A 23,086-nucleotide genomic window follows, 5' to 3' on the forward strand; every position below is an offset into this window, starting at 1 on the left:
TAAAATCTTGTTATTGGTATAGCACCAACTTTTTCCACAGCGCTGTCAGGAAATTTTTATTTATTACCTGCCCACACCAACCTGGGTATTTATTTTACCGACCTTAGAAGGATTGAAGGCTGAGTCAATCTTGGGCTGGCTATCTGGACTATGCGGGGATTGAACTTGCAACCTTCAGGTCGTGAGTGAGAGCTTATGACTGCATTTGAGATTGCTGCATGTCCTATTTTTGGGTGATTACTTGTAAGGATTTGCCCATTATTTATGTGATTGGCACACAAGGACGTTTTTCACCATTGAAAGCTATTGGAAGCAAGTGTGCAAACTGCAAAATGTGATATTTTTTTTAAAGAAAAATGCATTCTGCTTGCATCTAGAATTGCAATTTTGCAACTGCAGGACTGCTTCCTCCATTTGTTAGAAGGTAACAAGTAGCAGCCACCAGAGTGCCCTCTGTGCCTCCTACACCGCCTCACCTTCCTCGGTACCCACTGCGCTCCCTGCACAGCCTCACCTTCCTCGGTGCCCTCTGCGCCCCCTGCACCGCCTCACCTTCCTCGGTGCCCTCTGCGCCCCCTTCACCGCCTCACCTTCCTCGGTGCCCTCTCCATCTCTGCCCAGGGATGTGACAGAGGCAGCAGCAGCGGAGGAGGAGGGACGCAGAGATCAGCTGGGAGGATTACGGTCGGAGGAGAAGGTAGGAGGGGAGAAGAGGCGGCAGGCAGCGTGCACAGACGGGGGGAACGAGAACACCGCAGTATCTCTACAAGTCCAGCCGAGTGGAAGGAGGAAGACACCATGGCGATCTGAAGAAATCGCATCGATCCAGCAGCGGAGAGATCCCCTTCATAGCGTGCAGTTGGTAGGGATCTCCAGAGAGCAGCTGCCGGCGACAGGAATCCCATCAGCTCCCCTTGACAGCGCAGGAAGGGCTGCGAACAGGTGCTGAAAGAGGCTGGAGCTCCTTCCCCAATGCTAGATGCAGACAATGCTTGTGCCATAGAGCCCGCTGGCAGCACTGCTTGCTGTTTCATTTATATGCCAGGCTCATATTCCTACAAGACAAGGATCCCCACATCTCCAAGCAGCAGGGAGACATGAAGGACTGCTCTGCTTACAGGTCTTATTGATGAAAGGACTATGACAGCTCTCTACAAGGTGCTGGGGTCGCCTTGCTCTTGAGGACACCCCTAGATTGTGGAATGAGATTGTAAAGCCAGAGCTACAACAGTTCTTGTATCATTGGACTGCCCTTATCTCAGGCAGTAAGAGCAGGCCCCATCATTTGTTTGACCGGCCCCTTTCCTTTGCAATATGGCTAGTGCAGGAATTTGGGGGCTGAGGCATTTGTGGCTTTCAGGGTATCCTGGGTCCTTCTGTTAGCAATGGCAAGTGGCAACAAATCCCAAAGCAACTCCAGTAGTATTGGCTTATTAACCATGAGTGCTATCAACAACCACAACAACTTGCACCTGGACTCTGTCCATGCATCCAGAGGGGATCCTGCCCTCATAATTCCAGTCACCGTGGAGGTGCCTTGTGACAGTCGGGGACAACGCATGTGGTGGGCATTCCTGGCCTCTTCAATGGTGACATTTTTTGGAGGCCTTTTCATTATTTTGGTATGGAGGACCCTAAAATACCTGTGGACTGTCTGCTGCCACTGTGGGGGCAAGAATAAGGTAACCATATTTGCACGTGAACTGATATATCTATACAGGGAGATGTTTTGTTTTGAAATTTATTTAGAAGCTGAGCTTGAAGAATCATTTCATACATTTTTGAGTGAATCACTTACAGTCTGCAGAATGCAATAATTCATCCCATTTGTCCATTTGGTATTTTTCCATAATGTTGGCTATTTGTTAGATGACTATTGATCATCAAAGTGTTAATTGCTTTACTTTTTTTTTTTTCGTAATAAGCATTTCACAGCATTTTGCAATCCCGGAACGGATCCACATGAATCAGTGTCATTTTATGGCAGTATTTACTGTAGTGCCTCTACATGGAGTGGACGCAGTGGCGAGTATGAATCAGCTCTCTTCTGAGTTGGCATCTTTTCTTATGGAAATTAAGGTAGTCATTCTTTACGGCGTCAGTTAAACGCTGTAGAGAATTTCAATGTGACATCACACAGGAGATGTATTACCTTGACATTTGATACATTGTAAGGTAACTACAATTTACTAGAATGCTGTAAATCAAGTTATCCTGATGTACCCATCATGTTACAGATCACTATATCTGTTCATACCCAGATACTTAAAAGGGTTTTCCCACAACTCAAAATTGTTCCACAGCCACTCTGTACTTCCTGGTTGCTGCTGATCAGGACATGTGACTGCTGCAGCCAATCACTGGCCACAATAGTGACCTTTTATAGCCAGTGATTGGCTGCAGCAGTCACATGACCTGGTCAGCAGTAACCAGGAATTACAGGTGACCACAGAGTAATTTTAAGTCCTGAGAAAACCCTCTTAAAGAGGAAGAGTAGATGTTTTTCTAAAAATGCATAAATTGAGTACAGGAACCAATGACAGACTAGATGTAAAGTTTCACCACTCCAGGATACTATTAATAAATAGGTAACAGTTTTGAGTCAATTGATTCCCAGCACTTTTCCAAGGCCGCTTTCACGTAAGCATATTTTAGCTCCATATTTGGTACATAATTTAGGGAGCTAATGTAAATCTATGTATGTATTCACATGGCCATATTTTTAGGGCATTTTCTGGAAATTCAGCGTCCTCTATTTTTTATGTTTTTGCCTCCGTATCACTATTGTTTTATGTTGGGCAAATGCGAATCAGTATTTCACCATTAGGAAAAAAATATACAGAGGCAAAAAATGCTGAAAATACTGATGGCATACAGTAATGTCATCTGTAACACGTCTGTAACATGGACATGTCTCCACACACTCTTCTAAAAGCGGCCTATACTCCAAGATTGTTCAGTGGTGGTCTTGGGCCACATAAAATATAAAGACCTATTGACATACATACGGCGGTTAAACTTTTGTATACAGCTTTCTGAAAGTCTTTATTCTCTTCCTTTTCTGAAATCTTCATTGATTTTCCTCACCCCTATTTTATGTTGCCTATTTTGACCATATATGTAATTTTACATTTGAGTTGCTAATTTGATGTAGTGTGCTGGAGTAAAAGGAAATAAAGAGCCATGTGTCTTTTGGAGAAGCAGGAAGAAGTAAATTAAGTGTAATGTATATGTTTCTGTTCTTTAAAATGACAGTAGCTTTTAGATTTATCCATCTGTTTTTTTTAAAGAGATATTACGGATTCAGTAAAGAAAACATATTCACTGCGTAATGAAAAGTCTTATCATTTTCCAATATACTTTCTGTGTCAATTGCTTGCAGTTTGCAAGACTTCTGCTTGCAGTCATCCAATAAATCCCTCATTATTTCCTTCAGGGTGCATGGGTGATTTTCATGCGAGTATGACATTGCTCCGAGAAGCTCAGACTGATATTGCACTTGCATAGATGCGACTTTTATGTGAGTGCGATGCACTTTGCAGTACTTAGAATTTTCTTGCTTGTGAAAATCACCCAGTATTCCCTAAGGGAGCAAGAAGAAAGTTGCATCGCACTCATATAAAACTCACATGTAAATACGAGCGCAATGTAGTTTTAAAAAAAAAGTTCCTATTCGAAAGAACAGGCAATATTGCGCAAAATTAGGACATGCTGCATTTTTCTCTCATATCACTTCTTCTTACAATGCTACGAGAGAAAAATCACACATGTAAATGCTTCCATTAAAAACAGTGTTTATTTTCCTGTGTGATTTCTGCGCATGTCACAACACACAGAAATCGTGAAGGAAAATCGCCCTTGTGAATGCACCCTCAGGTTGATAAAATGATGATCCCATGGGTGCAGGGCTCATTATAGTAACAGTTCAGTTATCAGAGCTGCATCTGGTGAGCACCTATGTGTCCATCGCGGACTCTTCATATTCTGGATGTAAGCAATAAAGGTTCCCATTGACTGACTGCAAGCAGAGATCCTGAAAGCAGCCTCAATAAATTGATACAAAAACTATACTGGAAAATTGAATTGATTGAACTATTGAATATTTGCTGAAACCGTATTACTCCTTTAAGTTCTGCATACATTCTTTCTACTACTGAATTAATTGGCATCCTCCCTATCCATGTCAAGAAGAAACTGCATCTTCAGTCAAGCCCTGTTCCAAGCAAATGAGTGTCCCAAATATTTTTTCAAAAATACAATTCGTAGAATCCAGAAGATAGAAGAGAATTGCAGATTTCATGGTCCAATTTCCATATGCCACCAGTAACTATGCAGCATTTATGTTGTGGATGCATATGCTGTGGGGCGTATGTGTTCTAGCTCTATAAGCCGCTCACATTTAGTATTTGTTGCCTTTACAGGGATCTGAATGTCATAATGAGAGCTTGAATCCACTAATGTGACTGGGAGCTGAAGCCATCGGTTCCTTCTCAGTCGCAGCACTACACACAATACTAATTCTGAGCATCATATCCATAAATGCGGAAGCAAGTGTTTTGGCTTGTTGTTGCTATGCAATCTCGTGCCATCCTAATGATGTCACAGACTATGCAGCATCGCAGAGGATACGCAGCGAGGACTTGGAGCCTTCACAGTAGTATTCTCCATAGGGATCATTTATAATATTGATCTGCAAGCCAGTAGCCATTAGATTTAATTGTGAATTTAGATATCACCTGTTGTGCATATAGCACCAGCATATTGTACAGCCCTGTATATAAAATGCAATTAGTCAATGAGGCTTTATTTCTAGTGGGGCTTAGAATCTAAATTTCATCTCTAAAGGCTGTTTTACTTGGGCAGTCTGCCCATTTAATGAGCACCAATCGACAAATAACATGTTGATCAGCTCTTGTTACTTTGTCTCCATACAAATAGCTTTGTCCGGCAGCAAAGCCTCTGTTTACAGGGGGGCACGTGCTGCCGATAGACGAGAATTTTTATGTCCACATGAAGGATTCAATCAGCCAACTAAAGAGGGTTTATTCATTTGTTGGCTGATCGCAGGTATATTCAGATAGTCCAATGATCAGCCTACAAATGTTCATACACATGTTCATGCAAGAACATAGGCCATGCATAAAGGACCTTTAGATAAATACACTAAGGCCATTCTCACACATGCGTTCAGAAAATGCTGCTTGAAATTGCAGCATTTTACTGCGACTTTGAGTGTGTTCTTGAACACATTGTACAATGTTTTGACAGCGCTTTTTAAGGTGCCCCATCGTTGTAATAGGTGATGGGGTGCGTTACAAAATGCAAAAAATTGCGGCGTTCTAGCGCAGGTCTAAGAAGCCCCGTTAAAAACAGTGGGTGTGTTGTTCTATGGTTAGTGCTGCACTTGGGACACTGTGCTAAGTGTTGTGAAAAGCATTGTGTGTGAGAGTGGCCTAAGGCTTCCTTCACACAGTTGTGTCGGTTTTTTTCAGCCTTATAAAAAAAAAAAGCTATAAATGTCATGTTTTTTCCAAGTTTTTTTGAGTGGCTTTTTTAAAATCACTTTGGCTCAAAACCCTGTACCAAAAACTGCTGTGCTTTTACAAAAAATGCTTTTCGTGGAGCCACCCTTGGGGTATGCTTACCTGGCAGAATCCACCATGGAATTTTCCGTGCAGATTCTATCTGTAAAACTGACAAAAATCCACAGCTACTCTTTTGTGTTTTTTCTTTCCATGGATCCGCACGAAAATTTAGTCCTGTAACCTGGCAAAATTTGCCTGTAGAATTCCGTCATATTTTCCACTTAGAGAAATTTCTTGATGGCGATCTGAATGGATACTTGGTATTCTGCATGCGCATTTTACCCACTGAAAGGGATGAATCCACATGCGGATCTGCATAAAAAAAGAGGCAGAATAGCCGTAGATTTCCGTTGCAGTTGTACAGGCAGAAACCTCTGGAAAATTCTGGGGGAGATTTGGCCGTTTGAACATATCTATAGGATATAGTCACATGCAGTAGTAAGGCTGAGGATTTTCCACAGCAAAATCATCTGATCAGTAGGGATTCCAAGCAGTGGAACCACCGATCATCTATTGAGGTCATCCATAGAAAAAGTCCCAGATAACCCTTTTAATTTTGGTACTGCATATTAGTAGAGTCTAATTTCTGTCCATAGGTAGCTTAAGAAGTAAAAACAAATATTCATCTTTGTTGCATTCAGTAAGGTAAATTTTGGTCTGATGCAACAGCATTGATGACTGCTGGTCATTAAAGTGTTAAACTAGCTGTGATACTTGACAATACCCTTCTATACAGGCAAGTAAACAGATGGTGTATTGAGCGCAGTACATTACAGCACGGCTCTTATGGTGAACCAGATCTTTTGTAGCTTTATAACAGTTATTTACTCTGATACTTTTTATGAGTTGTGACAAGTGTATAATTTACAAGCATTCTTCAGACATTAGTGGATAACGTAGTCCAGTACAAAAATGTTAATAGGTACTTTTTGTAAACAGGCATTCATTTTTCTTTCATGTGTTAGATATACTGTATATATGTAATCATATATTAGAAAAAGATAATTAAACGAACAGATCTATTTAGAATTGTCAGCAGGTGCTCGGTAATGTTACATATTTGTACCTGGTACGGTCACACGTGCGGGTTTTCTTTAGGCTTTTTTAATACAGTTTTGGAGGCCAAAACTAGTTATAAAACTAAAAAGAGAGAAAGAATAAAGGATGGATGCAACTTTTCCTCTTTTTTAGATCCACTCCTGGTTTTGGCATCCAAAACCACATTAAAAACCTGAACAAAAACTGCACGTGTGAACATGGCCTAAATGAGAAGTCTTAATAAATGATATCGCACTGCTCAGGATTCCCTTTGATTGCAAGAAACGTTTAGCTAATGTTTGACTTGAAATTCCATTTCAGGCTATACATTGTTACAGAAAGGAGGTCTAGTACTGTATGTATACAGTGCTCTATATGTAATGAAGTAACCTTGTCTTGTAGGCCATTGGTAAGAGCCCTTGGGTATTAACCCCCTCATGAATTTTTATGCTTAATATGGAAAACCCTTCTCCCCTGCCATCACTGTGACTTCCCATCACTATCCAACCTTCACAGAGACAGTTGCTAGGTAGCCCTGTTGTGTCATAGCTCTGCAGGATAGGGAAAAGGAAAATCAACACAGCATTAAACAGTGTATAGAAGGAAAACAGGCCAAGAGTCTAGAAAAGGATCATGGAGCATCGGCAAACTAGAACATGTGGAAAGCGGATCCTACATAAACTAGATTTGGAAACAATATGTACGTCCTAAAAGATCTGTTGAAACAAATGGTTGTTGCACTTCAGGAATCTCTGACTGTAATGTTGCTGCATTAAAGCAGCCGTTCTGTAAAAGATGTAAATTTTCCTAAACAAAGAGTTGCCATCTAATCTTTATTGCTACTACGGTATATTGTGATTCTAAATGTTGCTGTTTGTTTATCTTTCTATGTTCTTTATTATATAGATACTGAGATGTCTGCAATCTGTTGCACTGTACATTTTGTGCTGAGATTTTGGCCCTTGTATTCTGCAGAAAGAACATGCGGTCACCTTTGGACAAACGCTGTGAATGTTGACAGCATTCATGTCCAGATTACCATTTGTTCATACTGTAAGGTTCAATGATTATCAAACTTCCTGAATGTTCGCTATGTTGATGCGAGGGTACCCATGTCTGGTATCTGTGTGCGCTGCGGGATCTCATAGGGGAGATGAAGTCTGGAATTGCATTTTGCACAAGCTGTGCTGTGTTTACATTGGAATATTGACTATAGATTAATGTGTAACTTGGATACTTGACGCTCTCCCATCTCTGTAAATTTGAGAATTGTGTGTATATACATGTCGGATTACAAATATGACTAGAAATTGTAGGCTATAAAACAATGCCTAAGCTTTTAGTTATATTGTTTGGCTTTCATATTGTCAATTGTTCGTATATTCAGGCTACCTGGATAACTTTGTTACCAACGCTGTTAGACTCTGCGCACATGGCTGTATTATGGTAAGAGCTAGAGATGAGCGAACGTACTCGTCCGAGCTTGATACTCGTTCGAGTATTAGCGTGTTCGAGATGCTCGTTACTAGAGGCGAGCACCACGCGATGTTCGAGTTACTTTCACTTTCATCTCTGAGACGTTAGCGCGCTTTTCTGGCCAATAGAAAGACAGGGAAGGCATTACAACTTACCCCTGCGACGTTCAAGCCCTATACCACCCCCCTGCAGTGAGTGGCTGGCGAGATCAGGTGTCACCCGAGTATATAAATCGGCCCCTCCTGCAGCTCGCCACAGATGCATTTTGACAGAGATCAGGGAAAGTGCTGCTGGTGCCGGAGCTGCTATAGGGAGAGCGTTAGGAGTTATTTTAGGCTTCAAGAACCCCAACGGTCCTTCTTAGGGCCACATCTGACCGTGTGCAGTACTGTTGAGGCTGCTTTTAGCAGTGTTGCACAATTTCTTTTTTTGTATATCGGCCGTGCAGAGCATTGCGTCCGCAGTCTGCAGTCATTGTACAGAGTATAGGGCCAGTACTGGTGAGGCAGGGAAAGAGATATTCAGGCTATATAGGCAGTGGGCTTTTTCCAAAAAAATTGGGGAAAAATACTATATTTGGGCTGCCTGTGACCGTCTTCAGTTTACTGCGTGTCTGCTGGGGGTAGTAGTCCTAATTAATACGCAGCTAAGCGTTACAGCAGCCTTGCGCAAAATTGTTTCCTGGATCTGCTGTCTCTGTTACATCAGCGCCGTCATCCCGCCAGAGGGATGACCATAAGCCCTTCCCTGCAATTCATCCGGAAATGTGTTAAAATAAAAAAAATATATATACTCAGCTTGTCCCGGCAGCCGGAGTTCAGCGCGGCCGGCCTGCAGTGGGTGTGAAGGGGGTGTGAGTCAGGCCTGCCCCTGATTGGCTCAGCGCTGAGCAGAGAAGAATGATTTATCTTCTATATGTTCTCAATGGGGTCGGCGCTGCTGCCGCCGGCCCCATTGAGCGCATATAGAGAAGAGAACAGGAATCGCAGATCGCAGATAGGTGCGATCTGCGATTTCTGTTCTATAATTTATCGTACGAGCGCATAAAAAGCGCTCATGTGTCCGATACCATTGCAAAGCAATGGTTTTAAAAAAATCGCCGGACGCATGGGCATGCGCAAATCGGGCGAAAAAACGCCCGTCTGACTAAGGCCTAAGGGAGCATTTGGGGACACTGTTACTATTAAGTGGGTACTTGGGGCACACTTAAGGCTGGTTTAGACACAACGATTGTCGCTCAAAAAATTGTTTGAGCGATTTTTGAGCGATAATCGTTGTGTGCTTTTTGCAAGGTGATCGCTCAAACGTTGTATAACAGCTGGGTGTTGTTACACAGCTGAGTGCTCCAAGCGGGGGATGCAGAAGACAAGCTAGGAGGCCCCGCTTGTCTTCTGCATCCAGCTGTTCTCTGCTCGGAGCACCCGGCTGTTATACAGCTGAGCGCTCCGAGCAGGGTATGGAGAACACAGCTGGACTACTCTGTACTGTATCCCGCCTGTCTTTAGGGAGCGGGATACAGCTAAAGCAATCGTATCAGCTGTATCCCGCTGTGAATTCCTGATAACTAATCGCTGATCTTTCAGCATGCTGAAAGATCAGCAATCTGTGACAGCTTAACGAAAGCTGCACGGTGTCAGTGCAGTTAGACACAACGATTATCGCTCAAAAAATGGCTTTGAGCGATCTTTGAGTGAAAATCGTTGTGTCGAAAAGGGCCATTACTGTAAAGCGGGCACTATGAATACTATTACGGAACTCTTGGGGATATTTTTACTATTATGCGGACTCATGGAGGCACTATTACCATTATGCGGACACATGAAAGCACTATTATCACTATCGGAGCACATGAGACACTATTATTATTATGGGGTCACTATTACTATTAAGGGGACAGTTGGGGACAATATTACTACTAAGCGTATACTTGAGGCATTATTACTCTGTAAGGATCACAACACTGGGCATTATTACTATATAGGGACACAAAAGAGGCATTATTACTGTTTGAGAGCACAGAAGTGGAAATATTACTATATGAGAAGAAGTATTATTAAAGTTTGGGGTACAGAAAAAGGAACTTTAACTGTGTGGCCCACTGTTACCATCTGTACAGTAATAAGGGCAGTTAGGGTAGCAGCTGTGTTTCTCTAGGTTGGTAAGGGATTAATGGGGCCCTGGAAAAGCAAGGCCCCAAATAAATATATATATATATATATATATATATATATATATATATATGTGTGTTGCAAAGTTTACAGAGACAAATCACGTCTGGAAGAAATATTTATGGTGGTCAGGGCTGGATGGAAAAGACATGTATATTGAATTTAAAAAAGGATGTCACTTGTGAGCCATCTATATATATAAAGACGAAAGCCCTCACTGACTGACTCACTGACTGACTCACTGACTGACTCGCCAAAAGTTCTCCAACTTCCCGATGTCATAGAAACATGAATTTTGGCACAAGCATAGATTATCTCCAAAATAGGAAAAGTAATTGGGTCCCAACTCGATTATTCAATTCTAGGGCAAAAGAATTAGCGTCGAAATTTTATGTACGGAATCTAATTCTCTGACTTCCCGGTCATAGAAACTCGAAATTTGCCACGGGAATTGATTATGTCATAAATAGGAAAAGCTAATGGGTCCCAACTTAATTATTCAATTCTATGCGCAAAAGTTTTAGCGTCCAAATTTTACGTACGGAGTGTAATTTTCTCACTTTCCGGTGTCATAGAAACGTGAAATTTGGCACGAGCATTGATTATGTCATAAATAGGAAAAGCTAATGGGTCCCAACTTGATTATTCAATTCTATGCGCAAAAGAATTAGCGTCCAAATTTTACTTACGGAATGTAATTTTCTTACTTTCCGGTGTCATAGAAACGTAAAATTTGGCACGAGCATTGATTATGTCATAAATAGGAAAAGCTAATGGGTCCCAACTTAATTATTCAATTCTATGCGCAAAAGTTTTAGCGTCCAAATTTTACGTACGGAGTGTAATTTTCTCACTTTCCGGTGTCATAGAATCGTGAAATTTGGCACGAGCATTGATTATGTCATAAATAGGAAAAGCTAATGGGTCCCAACTTGATTATTCAATTCTATGCGCAAAAGAATTAGCGTCCAAATTTTACTTACGGAATGTAATTTTCTTTCTTTCCGGTGTCATAGAAATGTGAAATTTGGCATGAGCATTGATTATGTCATAAATAGGAAAAGCTAATGGGTCCCAACTCGATTATTCAATTCTATGCGCAAAAGAATTACCGTCCAATTTTTACGCAGGAATGTAATTTTCTCACTTTCCAGTGTCATAGAAACGTAAAATTTGGCACGAGCATTGATTATGTCATAAATAGGAAAAGCTAATGGGTCCCAACTCGATTATTCAATTCTATGCGCAAAAGAATTAGCGTCCAATTTTTACGCAGGAATGTAATTTTCTCACTTTCCAGTGTCATAGAAACGTAAAATTTGGCATGAGCATTGATTATGTCATAAATAGGAAAAGCTAATGGGTCCCAACTCGATTATTCAATTCTATGCGCAAAAGAATTAGCGTCCAAATGTTACGCACGGAATGTAATTTTCTCACTTTCTGGTGTCATAGAAACGTGAAATTTGGCACGAGCATTGATTATGTCATAAATAGGAAAAGCTAATGGGTCCCAACTCGATTATTCAATTCTAAGCGCAAAAGAATTAGCGTCGAAATTTTACGTACATAATTTAAATCTGTCACTTCCCAATGTCATAGAAACATGAAATTTGCCATAAGCATTAAATATGTCATAAATAGGAAAAGTTAATGGGTCACAACTCGATTATTCAATTCTAGCGCAAAGGAACTAGTGTCTAAATTTTATGTACGGAATCTAATTCTCTCACTTCTTGGTGTCATAGAAACATGAAATTTGGAACGGGCATTGATTATGTCATAAATAGGAAAAGCTAATGGGTCCCGCCTCGATTATTCAATTCTAAGCGCAAAAGAATTAGCGTCTAAATTTTACGTATGGAATTTAATTCTCTCACTTCCTGATGTCATTTTATATAAAGGAAATGTCGCATGGTTACCTCCCAATGGTGTTTCCTGGGTAACGCAGACAACTACGCAAAATGGTGAACATGTGTTTTTCCGGTATCTCTAAAGTAACCACGACTTCATAATATTTTCCGTGTGAACACCAGATAAACACCAGTACCAAATTAGCTCGGGCGAAGCCGGGTATATCAGCTATTAAATAGAACTCTACTTTAAGCACTTATATGGCCTGCAGATTGCTTCTGTAGAACTAGTATCTACCACTATATGGTCACTGTATGATGATAATGTCAGTCTTTGCATAACTACTCTGATTGGGATGCACCTCCAGGATTCTGTGAGTTCAGGTTAGTAGACCCGAGGTTGGACCAGAACACTCATCTGTATTAGGAGCACAGAAATGCAGCCTTAATACCCTCTTCTGAAAATGGCCAAATAGAGAAGGAATATAGTTCTTGGTTTTGGTGCTGTATTTATGTTATGAGCTTGGTTCTGGTATTGTATCTATCTACTGAGGGTAGTTCTCGTACTGTATTTCTATTATGAGATTATGAGCTTGGCTTTGTTACTGTATGCATATAGAAAGGGTTAGTTCTGGTGATGTATTTATGCTTAAAAGGTAAATAGGTTAAAGAAGTTGTCCAGGACATTTTACATTTTTTCTATTGATGACCTGATGCCACTGTCACTTCAATAGGTCATGCTAATCATAGGACTGGTACTGCAGAACATTGCTCCTATAGAATTCACCAGCCACCAGCACAATCTGCTTCTTGTACTGTCCGTAGGGACAGCAGCACTGGGTATTAGCTGATTGATGAGGAAACATAGGGGCAGACTTTTAGCGATTATCTATTAATGACCTGTCTCGAGGACAGGTCATCAATAGGAAAAAAATTTAAGAAGTCCTGGACAACTTCTTTAAGGTGGGAAAACACAGTGTGCTGGTTATTCACCACCAAATTGCACCCACTTATGCCAGCCAATGACTGCACAAAATTGCCACTAATGTCTGTGGCCATTAGCCAAGCATGGTTTGGTTTTGTGCGCCCATCTGTTGTGTGTTTACAGTTTTAGGATGGGCCTCTACTCATGGGCCAGTGCTGTGTGCTTGCCCCTAGGCTAAAATCTACCAGCCAGTCCCTGCTGGTTAGGCAGCCTGCACACGACCGGGTTTGAATTGCGGAATCTGCAATTGTCCTCCATGCGGATGATCCACGGCACCATCCGCAGTACTGAAGAAAAGACAAAATTCCAGGTACGCACGGATGCCAGCTGGGCACAGGGTCGGATTCCGCTGAGGGCCTTATATTTAACATCAGACTGATTAACACCAGCTTTGGGTTTGCTCAACCCTCCTCTCTTTTTTTTCGCCCTTAGGGTTCTTTCACATGAGCGTATATCGACCGGCGTTTTCACGGCCGGCCGATATACGCTACGATCTGATGCATTGGATTGCAATGCATCAGATCACATGCCTGTATTCCTGCAGCGTAAAAGCACCTGGCCGGCCAATATAGCGCCGGGCGCTTTCACGCCAGCCTGAAAAGATAATCCTGGAACTATCTTTCTGGCTGGAATACGCCGGCCGCTGCATGGGCTCCTATGGGACTGCTAAACTTCCTCTCTCCTAACCTCCGACTGTTTGCAATGGGAGGGGGAAGGCGGAGCTAAGCTCCATTCCGCCCATTCCCATTGCTGGCTGTGGGCAAGGTGTGTCGGGGGGGTGCTTAGCTTCCATCCATTGCAAACAGCCAGAGGGAAGGAGAGAGGAGGTGAGCCGGCAAAGGGGAAGTAAGTGGGAGAAACCATGCCCAACAGCATTGCGGCCTTGGCGTATATGTGCAGGCGCCCATGCTTTCTAAATGGGCGCACAAACGTTAGATTTGAGCTCCCGTTCACAAATTTTTTACAGCATCAGTGGGCACTTGTAAAAACGCTTACAGGCGTGTAAAAGAGGCCTCAAGGCTGGCTTCACACAGCCGAGAAAATCACGTGCGCTTTGTGCGTTATGAGATGCAAAAATCTTGCACGATTAGGAACCGCATTCTTTTGAATGGGGTCATAAACATAAGTGATGTTTTCCCGCACCACACCGCGATGCGATGCAAGAAATAAATCGCGGTATGTCCTATCTTTCTGTGTGATCTCGCATCACAGTGCTCACTGTTCTCAATGGGGCTGGCGGCAGCATCGCACCACAAGCTAGGTGCACATGATGCAATGGGAGAAACTCTGCAATTCTCCGCTGCAGCTGTCCACAGCAAATTGATGAGAGTCAGTTTTGAGAGAAAAACGCCTCGTATCCGCAGGAAAAAAGCATGTTGGCGAGCGCAAAATTGGGCCATGATTCACGGCCCAATATTGCGCTTGCCTGTGTGAACTTAGCCTTATATCATCCTGAGGATAAGCCATCAATAGTTTACAACTAGAGAACCCCTTTGATGAATTGACCCTTAATTGACAATTAACAGTCAATATGACACCCAAGCCAAACAGCCAGAGGGTATTAGTCTATCTTAACGCCACCAGGGATTCCTAGTGGAGTCAATATTGACAGGAGGGTGACGCCTCCTCGACCTGATTGGCTGTAGTGCTTCTCTGGCTCCAGGTCCTGAAAGGGCACTGAAGACTGCTGTTTCAAAAGGCACACAGTGTTCGCCACTCCTGAAAGTTGCTTCCCCGGAGGCACCCCACACTGGCCAGCAGGGAGGGCAAACCTTTGCATTGGAAGGTGTCAGCAGGGGAGCGCTGGTAACGGAGCAGACATGCGGGTGGCCGGAGGCACAAAGCTGTCTTCCTGCGCTTGGGACGGAGCCCTGAGGTGGCGGTAGCAACGAAGCAGTGAGGCGTCTGCCGTGTGGGCGGGGTGCTTTGGCAAGCAATAGGAGAAATGCCAGCCATTACTGAGCACAGACACTGTAGTCAGTGCTGACCTTTCTGCCGCGCAGCGGGGAAAGGAGGCTGAGGGGAGCTGAGCAGGGAGCACAGACAGGTGGACATGAGCGTTTTAGTCCAGAGCTGAAGCGGAGCACCGCAAGCGGCCGACCACGGAGCAGAGACGGGCGGACATTAAGCAACGCAATAACTGCAGCGCAGGGAGTGGGAGGCACAGTGCTGCCCCTGTGACCTAGCCCTGCTATCACTATTCCATTTTAGAACCTCACACTCTCTGAGGACTGCAAGGAGGGCAGAGCAGCAAGTCCGTGGGGGGACTGGCGGCTAGCTGCACTCCCAACGCTGGAGGCCACTTCAGGCAACAATCCACAGTAGTAGCACCTTCAGGTCTTGAGCCAATTGGAAGCTAGCGGTGTGAGAGGGGTGTTCCTCTCGTCAAACCCCTGGCTTCCGGTGGTGTCAAGATACACTAATACCCAGCCAGAGGGCATGCTGCTCAGCAGCCACTGTGTGAGACCGTACACTAAGGGCTCTTTCACACGGGCATATTTTTCATCAGTATTTTGTAAGCCAAAACCAGAAGTGGAGAGAATGTATAATGGAAAGATTTGCATGTCTTCCGTATTTTGGACCCACGCCTGGTTTTGGCTCACAAAATACTGATGAAAAATAAGCCCATGTGCATAAGGCCTAAGGGCATCATATGCACCAATATAGGCTACGGAGATTTAAGTTATGCAGCAAATATACATGCACATGCGTATTTGCTGTCTACTGTGTATCTTACACAGTAAAGGACACATTTACACTGGTTGGCTGCATTTTTGCCTTGGTTTTCCCAATAGCACTATAAATTCAGTGCCTGTAAATATACCCTAACAAAGCTACATTGGTTGCTTATCACACATTTTGGGAGATATATATCGCGTTCAGGGCCTTTTTACAGGTGCTATTCCTAAAACCCCTTGGAACAGTTCTAGTACATAACCGAAGTGCTCAATGATTGCCTGTGAATACTGAGTGCTTTATGAGAGAGGACAGCGGACACAGAGCTAATGCTACCAGCTAATTAGAGTGATTATACACTCCATCTGCCAGCTGTCTGCCCAGCCTATCCGCTGCCTCTTACCATTACCTGGTCACCAGAGGTTATCCAAGTTTGTTAGATAAATCTCCTGCACAAAATGGTTTCATCCTGCTACACGGATGGAGATCTAAAGCACCGCCAGTTCATCACTATTATCACACTTTACAGTTGCTTTAGATCACAGTGCAATATCTATTATTGTTGCCGCAAATGGTAATCTTGAGTTTTCCATGAAATCAATGTCAAATTCTTTGCAATTACAATTTTATAGGTGCATCTACTCATGCAATCTTATGACCTGAGTGAGTAGATTAAAGAGGACCTACACTTTTTTTAATCTAGAGAAAAGGTGATTTTAAGCATTTTTGCAATGTGTTTTATAAGCCTATTCTGTACATTTTACTTACATAACCCCTCTTTAGCTATGCAACTAGGTGAAGACAGGGCTGAGAAATCTATCTTTACCTCCCTGCATGGCAGTAGAGGGAGCTCCATCCAGATGGGCTTGCTATTGTCTCTATAACAGCTGTGGACATGCTGCTGCCAACATACAGTTCAATTATGTACTCTCAATTCTCCTGTGTCCCTGAATATGTCCCATCACCGAGGTGTTCTATAAATCCTCTCACTCCTGCCGCTGTCCATGGTGGCGTGCTGTGTCAGGAGAAGCCGTTCTATTCTGCCGACAACTTCTCCTCCTCACAGTGCACCCACTCACCACTGGACCCCATGCATTGTAGGGGTGTCAGTGCATTGGGCCCGGTGGAAGTTTTCCTGCAGAAATCCCACTGTTTCACAGTCCAAGCCATATGGAGGAGATTTTAGAAATCGCCTTTACATGATGCGATAATTTACTGCAACAAAAATACTGCAGATTCTAAATCCACAGCAGGTCTATTTATGCTGTGGTTTTCTGCTGTGGAATTTAACCCTTGAAATAAAAGGGTTAAATGCTGTAGCAGGTCTGCTAAAAAGCCGTGGCCAAGTTTGTACCATTTAGTGGATGTGGTCTCTGGCAAGACTTGGTATTGCAGGCACAATTCACTTTCATTTCAAGTGGAATTTGAACTGTAATACCAAATGAGGCCACGGAAGTAACTACAGAGTTTTCTGCAGAATTCAGCTCAGTACACAAGCACAATGGCCCAGAAAAGAGTGGATAGGTGGTGGTGGTGGTGGAAGGGGGGGCTGCAGACGAACTCCCGCTAATCAAGTATTGATGACCTGTCTTAAGGCTAGGCCATCACTAGTCTACAACTGGACAACCCCTTTAATTTTACATTCATTGGCGAGATTGTGCAACTGTTGACTGCCGCAGTTGGGCAGGGTTTCAGCCACAAGTGGATTTTGCTGTGTCAGAAAGCAACTTAAGGCCAGTTTCAGATGAGCTTATTGTCACATGTTCATAATACTGGTCCATATATGTTATAGTTAACATTTCAACTGTATGTCATCAATATTTAAGTTGTATTTGCTGTCATTGGTTTTATTTTCTATAGGGCAAATATGGATCTGTAAATGCCTAACAGAAAATACATATGAATGCAAAAAAAAGTACAAAATTAGCTCAAGCTGCGTTTTTAAAACACAGCTGTGAAAAATACAGCCATGGGAATGAATACATAAATTTACATTAGTTCCATGTTACTATTCACAAAACAGGGACCAAGTGCAGGGTAAAAATACACTCTTCTGAGGAGGTTTTCTTGTACTATACAGCAATGCTTACAGGATTATTCCCATCTTGGGAATCCTATTTCTTTTTCTTTAACTGTATTTTATTAGAAATTTTTATCGTTAACAATTAAGAAAAATCAGAGTAGAAATGAAACAAGATAATGAGTACATTGGTACAATAAATATTCTTAGCAAATAAAGAATGATAAACTAGAGATGGGCACATAATGAACACATTAAAATTACCAATCAAAAGAATTTGGGGAGAAGACACAAGACAGGACAGAGAAGGTAAGAAAATAGAGAACCTCAGAACTTGCAGAGTATCCAAAAAGTATCCCAGAGATCCCAGACAGGGAAGGATTGATCCAACTTATTCTGATTGAGAGTAGAGTACTACTCTACATCCTTCTCACATCCTTTGTCCAAGCAAAGTAATCAGGAAGGGACAAATATTTGTTGGGCTGTCCTTTAAGAAAGGGTGGTGGTTCCAGCAAATTCAGAACTGTTGGCAATATCTGTCTAACAGGCTGCAAAAGGCATATACTGGTGGGAAGAAGGTTAAGGCATCTTGCATTACAACATAGCCAGCCTTTGTTATTTTCCAGCACCAGAGGCATCCATTGGTTGCTTATAATCAACTCCATCAAAGAGCCACACATCACAACATGAAATCAGTCACTGTCACTTCAGAATGTTATACACAGCTGTTATTGTTTGCTCCATTATTTAATTCAGCTAACAACAGGTTTGGATTCCACATAAGAAGCACTTTCTAAAACGGATATTCCAAGAAATGTTTTTGGCAGAATACACATAGAGAACCCAAACCTGAGAGCACGAGAGTGAGCAGAGCACTTGGGATATCTGAGCGCAGCGCGTATGCCACATAAGGGCCCTAGGAGGCTCCTGCTCCATCTTTTTGGCATCAGTGATGTAAGCTGCCCTTGTATTTCTTGCCCTAAATGGAACCTGATCCCTTCATAGGAAACACAGGTACTTAGTTGGAAAATTCCGTGATATGCATCTTTTGACCCATTGATTGGGTTGCCTATGTAAAGGGCTTTTGATGACTTAATATTTGGCAATGTAAAGGTTAAGAAACTCCTTAATAATTTATTCAGCAGTCAAGTTGCTCAGTTGAGTGAAGCTGTAAATTATAGATGTGCTGCTCGTTATGAATTAATCAGGATATTCAGGTAAAGTAGAGGTGTTTCTCTTTCTGTCTCACATAATGAGGCCTTGTGCCCGGCACTGCTCCAGTTAAAAATTTCCGTGACTGTGGATGACCACAGTGCTTGAAAATAACCAGAGAATACTACAAATAAACAAGGCAACATTCATACATGAAATGTAGCGCTATGTCTGTCCTCATCTACAATTGTCTTCCTGTTTTCTATCTGAAATGTTCTTCTTAGGCCTCGGATTCATCCAGACGGCGTTCTTGTTGCTGGTACAAATGCAGTCATGCAGTTAAGGAAACTAATCCTGAGTTGTGACTAGTGACTTGGAGCAATAAAGCCACTTTCTTTGAGGCAGTTTGGTAACAGGAATCACTATGACGGAGGATGAGCAAGGCTTTAAAAGTTTGCTTTGCTGGAATTTTGCCACTGAGCAAATTTCCTGTTACCAAACTGTGTTTGCCTCTTCTAAAACAATGCGGACTGAAATATAGATCCTTATTCCAGCTTGCATTATCTTTTATGGTATCCAAGGTTGTGTTATAGGAAATGAATCCATCAGAAAAGTGCCGGCATTTGATACTTGTGCAGAACACAGAAACCAGGCCCAGATGGAATACACCCAGGCTATCTGACGTGATAGCTAGACCGCTATTTCTTATATTTATTGACACTATCGAGACTGGGGTTATATCACTGGATTGGCACATTGCCAACGTGGTTCCAATATACAAGGGGTCCAAAAAAGAGCCTGGTTAACTACAGGCTGGTAAGTCTCACTTCAATAACTGGAAAAATATTCAAGGGATTTCTGAGAGATGCCATCCTAGAATACCTCAAGGAAAACACTGGTATAGCTCCTCATCAGCACGGGTTCATGAGGGGTGATCATGTCAGACCAATCTGATCAGCTTCTGAAGTAAGTTCTAGGCTGGACCTGGGAGAGTCTATTGATTTCGTAGATCTAGAGTTCTCTAAAGCATTTGATACCGTGCCGCATATTAGGTTAATATATAAAATGAGACAGCTGGGTCTAGTTGAAAATGTGTGTATCTGGGTAAAGAATTGGCTCAGAGATAGAAAACAGAGGGTGGTAATAAACGGTTCATACTCTGATTGGGCCACCGTTGCTAGTGGGGTGCCACAGGGCTCAGTACTAGGCTCCATTCTGTTCAATATATTTATCAATGACCTGATAGAGGGACTGCACAGTATATCGATATTTGCAGATGATACAAAATTATACAAGATAATTAATACAACGGAAGACAATGTACGGCTACAAAGGGACCTAGATAAACTGGGGGCTTGGGTAGAAAAATGGCAAATTAAGTTCAGTGTTAATAAATGTAAGGTTATGTACATGGGCGGGAGAAACGGATGTCACCAATACACACTAAATGGGGTACTGCTAGGGAAAAGTAATATGGAAAATGACCTGGGGGTACTAGTATAAGAAATTTTCCCCCAAATGGGAAAATTGGCTTCTGCCTCATTGGGGTTTTTTGCCTTCCTCTGGATCAACAAGGGGGAGGGGGTGGAAGCAGGCTGAACTAGATAGACATAGTCTTCATTCAGCCTAACTTACTATGTAACTATTGTGTGGTCAAAAATATAGAAAGAGGAGGGAACTGCAGGAACTAGAAGATTGCATCTGATTTCATATGGAGGTTATTTTTGGTTGGATTTCATATGAAGTTGACAAAAAAATAGTGGCATGTTCCATTGAATACTATTTTGCTGCTAGAGTAATCTGATATATAGAGGCACCAACTGCAGCACAAGGAATGCCTACGGCTCAGGAGTGCAAGTCTAAAACTAAAGTTGCACACAGACGGTTGTATTTATACAGTATGTTATCTGTATATTCCGAGCCAAGGACCGGGTTGGATCCCATCCTACGAAACCAGGAAAGCCCTCAGCAAAGTTTGTTTTCCTGACCTCACAGGACAGGATACATGCTTATTATTGGCACTAAACATGCAGTTAAAATGCATGGTGCCCAAGAGTCTGTTAACAGATGACTTAGGGTGCGTTGACAAATTGTGGAAACCGCAGAGGAAACGTTTACTATTAAAGTGAATGGGATTACCGCAAATCCTGTTCACATGTGGAGGGAAAAAATAACGCTCCGGGTTTTCTGCTGTAACTGTAAAGTAAGAACATGTATGTAATATGGATCTGTAAGTAGGTTCATGTTGGACAAAGCCATAATAGGGCTTCCATAGAGGAGCATGAAGACTCTAGTGTACGTATAGCTAAAAACAGCATGGTCTGATGTTAGGCAGAAAAATCTATGTAATGCATCTAACAAAAAAATGGCTACAACCGGAAACTCTGTTGGCACCTGAAATTGTTCAAGGAGTTGTACATGAAAGCATTATAGCCGAAGTGGGTCAGTCATGGAGACCCTAAAACTGCTGATCAGCTAGTTGATCTCCATAGAACGGTATTCAGCAGCTAAAGGACTGTTATGACCCATACAAGTAATTTCCCTCTGGCCCACATAAGACCAAGACTCCAGGAATCCGTGATAAGACTGTGCTCGGGTACAAGGGTACTGGCAAGGTTAATAAGTCTGTAGGTGATTCGGAATGAGCACTGAATCTATATACCGTGACATGTGTACCTGGTGATTCCCGCCACTATACTACTGCTATTGTGTGTATTCAATCTTCCCACAGCACTATGCATCAAAAGTTGTAGTAGTACCAGATATGATGTATGATATTATTCTGGGAATAGATTTTCCACATTTTTGGGTCTTGTGGGAGAACAGTGGAGGAACTAAGGAGGCTACTGTGACATCCCGGGTAAACCCGGAACCGTCTGAAATATCTTATTTGACAAGGGCAAAAGACATGTCAGAAGACTAAATAAATCCTATTCCTCTATTGAACAAGGTAGAATACCGACAACACGGGCAGATGAACTATGCCAACAGAAAAGAACCGCAGACCGAGGCAGATAGGATGACATGGCAGAACTAGCAAACAAGCTGACAAACAGGAGACTAACAGAGGCAGGATGCAAGCACGCTGACAGAAACGAATAACTGGCAATGAATGACCCTCACTGCCAGCCCTATAAACAGAAGCCTCCGCCCAGGGGCGGAGAGAGGGAGGCGCTACCTCCCAGCGGGATCCAATGCACAGGAGCTCGTGCACGGCTCCGCAATCACAGGAGCACGTGTGCGGTGCCGCCCGAACCCATGAGCGTGCGCACCGCGCCGACCAGCCACCCGTGCCCCCAGCAGCCGGACAACAAGCCGGGGGACATGCCCGACCGCCCCGGGGGGACCCGCAGCCGCCGCATGGTAACAGTAATTGGCTTTTTATTCTGATCAACTGTACTCTCCTTGGGAGGGGGTTTGTTTTACCACACACCCCCTCCTCCCCAAGCAAGTGGATTACCAACAGTAAGGCCTCATGTCCACTTGCACACACAGATTTCACTACTGAATCCTGCAGAGGAATCCAGCTGTGCCCGCAGAGATGGACAGGAAAAGACATTCTCTTTCCTGTCCAGACCCAGCAACGTGCCGGACGCATGCACAGTGCAATTTATTCCTCTTATGAACGTAGAAGGATTTTTTTCACTTATTGTCTCTTCATCCATACCAAACCCTGCCTGGAGTTTTGGACCCCACTGCAGCTCTCCAGTTCCTCGTTCCTGGATGCCCCACCTGATATAAGAGGTTACATATGTGCCTGCCAGGACTACAGGTGTGACAGCTAATCCTTCTACCAAATGGTCTGGCTGTTCTCTCCATTTTTTCACCTATACCACTGTTTCACATATATATTGGAGCGCTGTCCTGACCACTCTTTTGCTGCTTATTAAAATTAGAGCAATTATGCATGTCCGTTTACCATCCTCAGATGGATGCACTGGTAGAAAGATTTAATAAAACTTTAAAGCACATGCTAAAAAAGTGGCCAACTAGGATGGAAAAAATTGGGATTTCCAATTAGCATACCTGTTGTTTGCTATAAGAGAGGTGCCACAGTCATCCACTGGGTTTTAATCCTTTGAATTACTGTATGGAAGAAGGCCTGGGGTCTCTTAGATATATCTAAAAGAGGT

At 42.8% G+C, this 23,086-nt stretch overlaps 1 protein-coding gene across 2 annotated transcripts in view; it reads left to right on the forward strand.

Moving 5' to 3' along the window:
• The first annotated feature begins 1,151 nt into the window (after positions 1-1,151).
• KCNMA1 (potassium calcium-activated channel subfamily M alpha 1) overlaps positions 1,152-23,086 on the forward strand; it is a 466,431-nt gene continuing 444,496 nt past the window's right edge. For both annotated transcript variants that reach the window (XM_066600372.1, XM_066600373.1), the window contains exon 1: positions 1,152-1,682. In XM_066600372.1, the coding sequence (XP_066456469.1) occupies positions 1,386-1,682 (297 nt within the window). In that variant the 5' untranslated portion in view covers positions 1,152-1,385. The remainder of the gene's footprint in view (positions 1,683-23,086) is intronic.

The sequence above is a fragment of the Eleutherodactylus coqui genome, chromosome 4 (genome assembly GCF_035609145.1).
Source record: "Eleutherodactylus coqui strain aEleCoq1 chromosome 4, aEleCoq1.hap1, whole genome shotgun sequence".
In the NCBI taxonomy this organism is placed as follows: domain Eukaryota; kingdom Metazoa; phylum Chordata; class Amphibia; order Anura; family Eleutherodactylidae; genus Eleutherodactylus; species Eleutherodactylus coqui.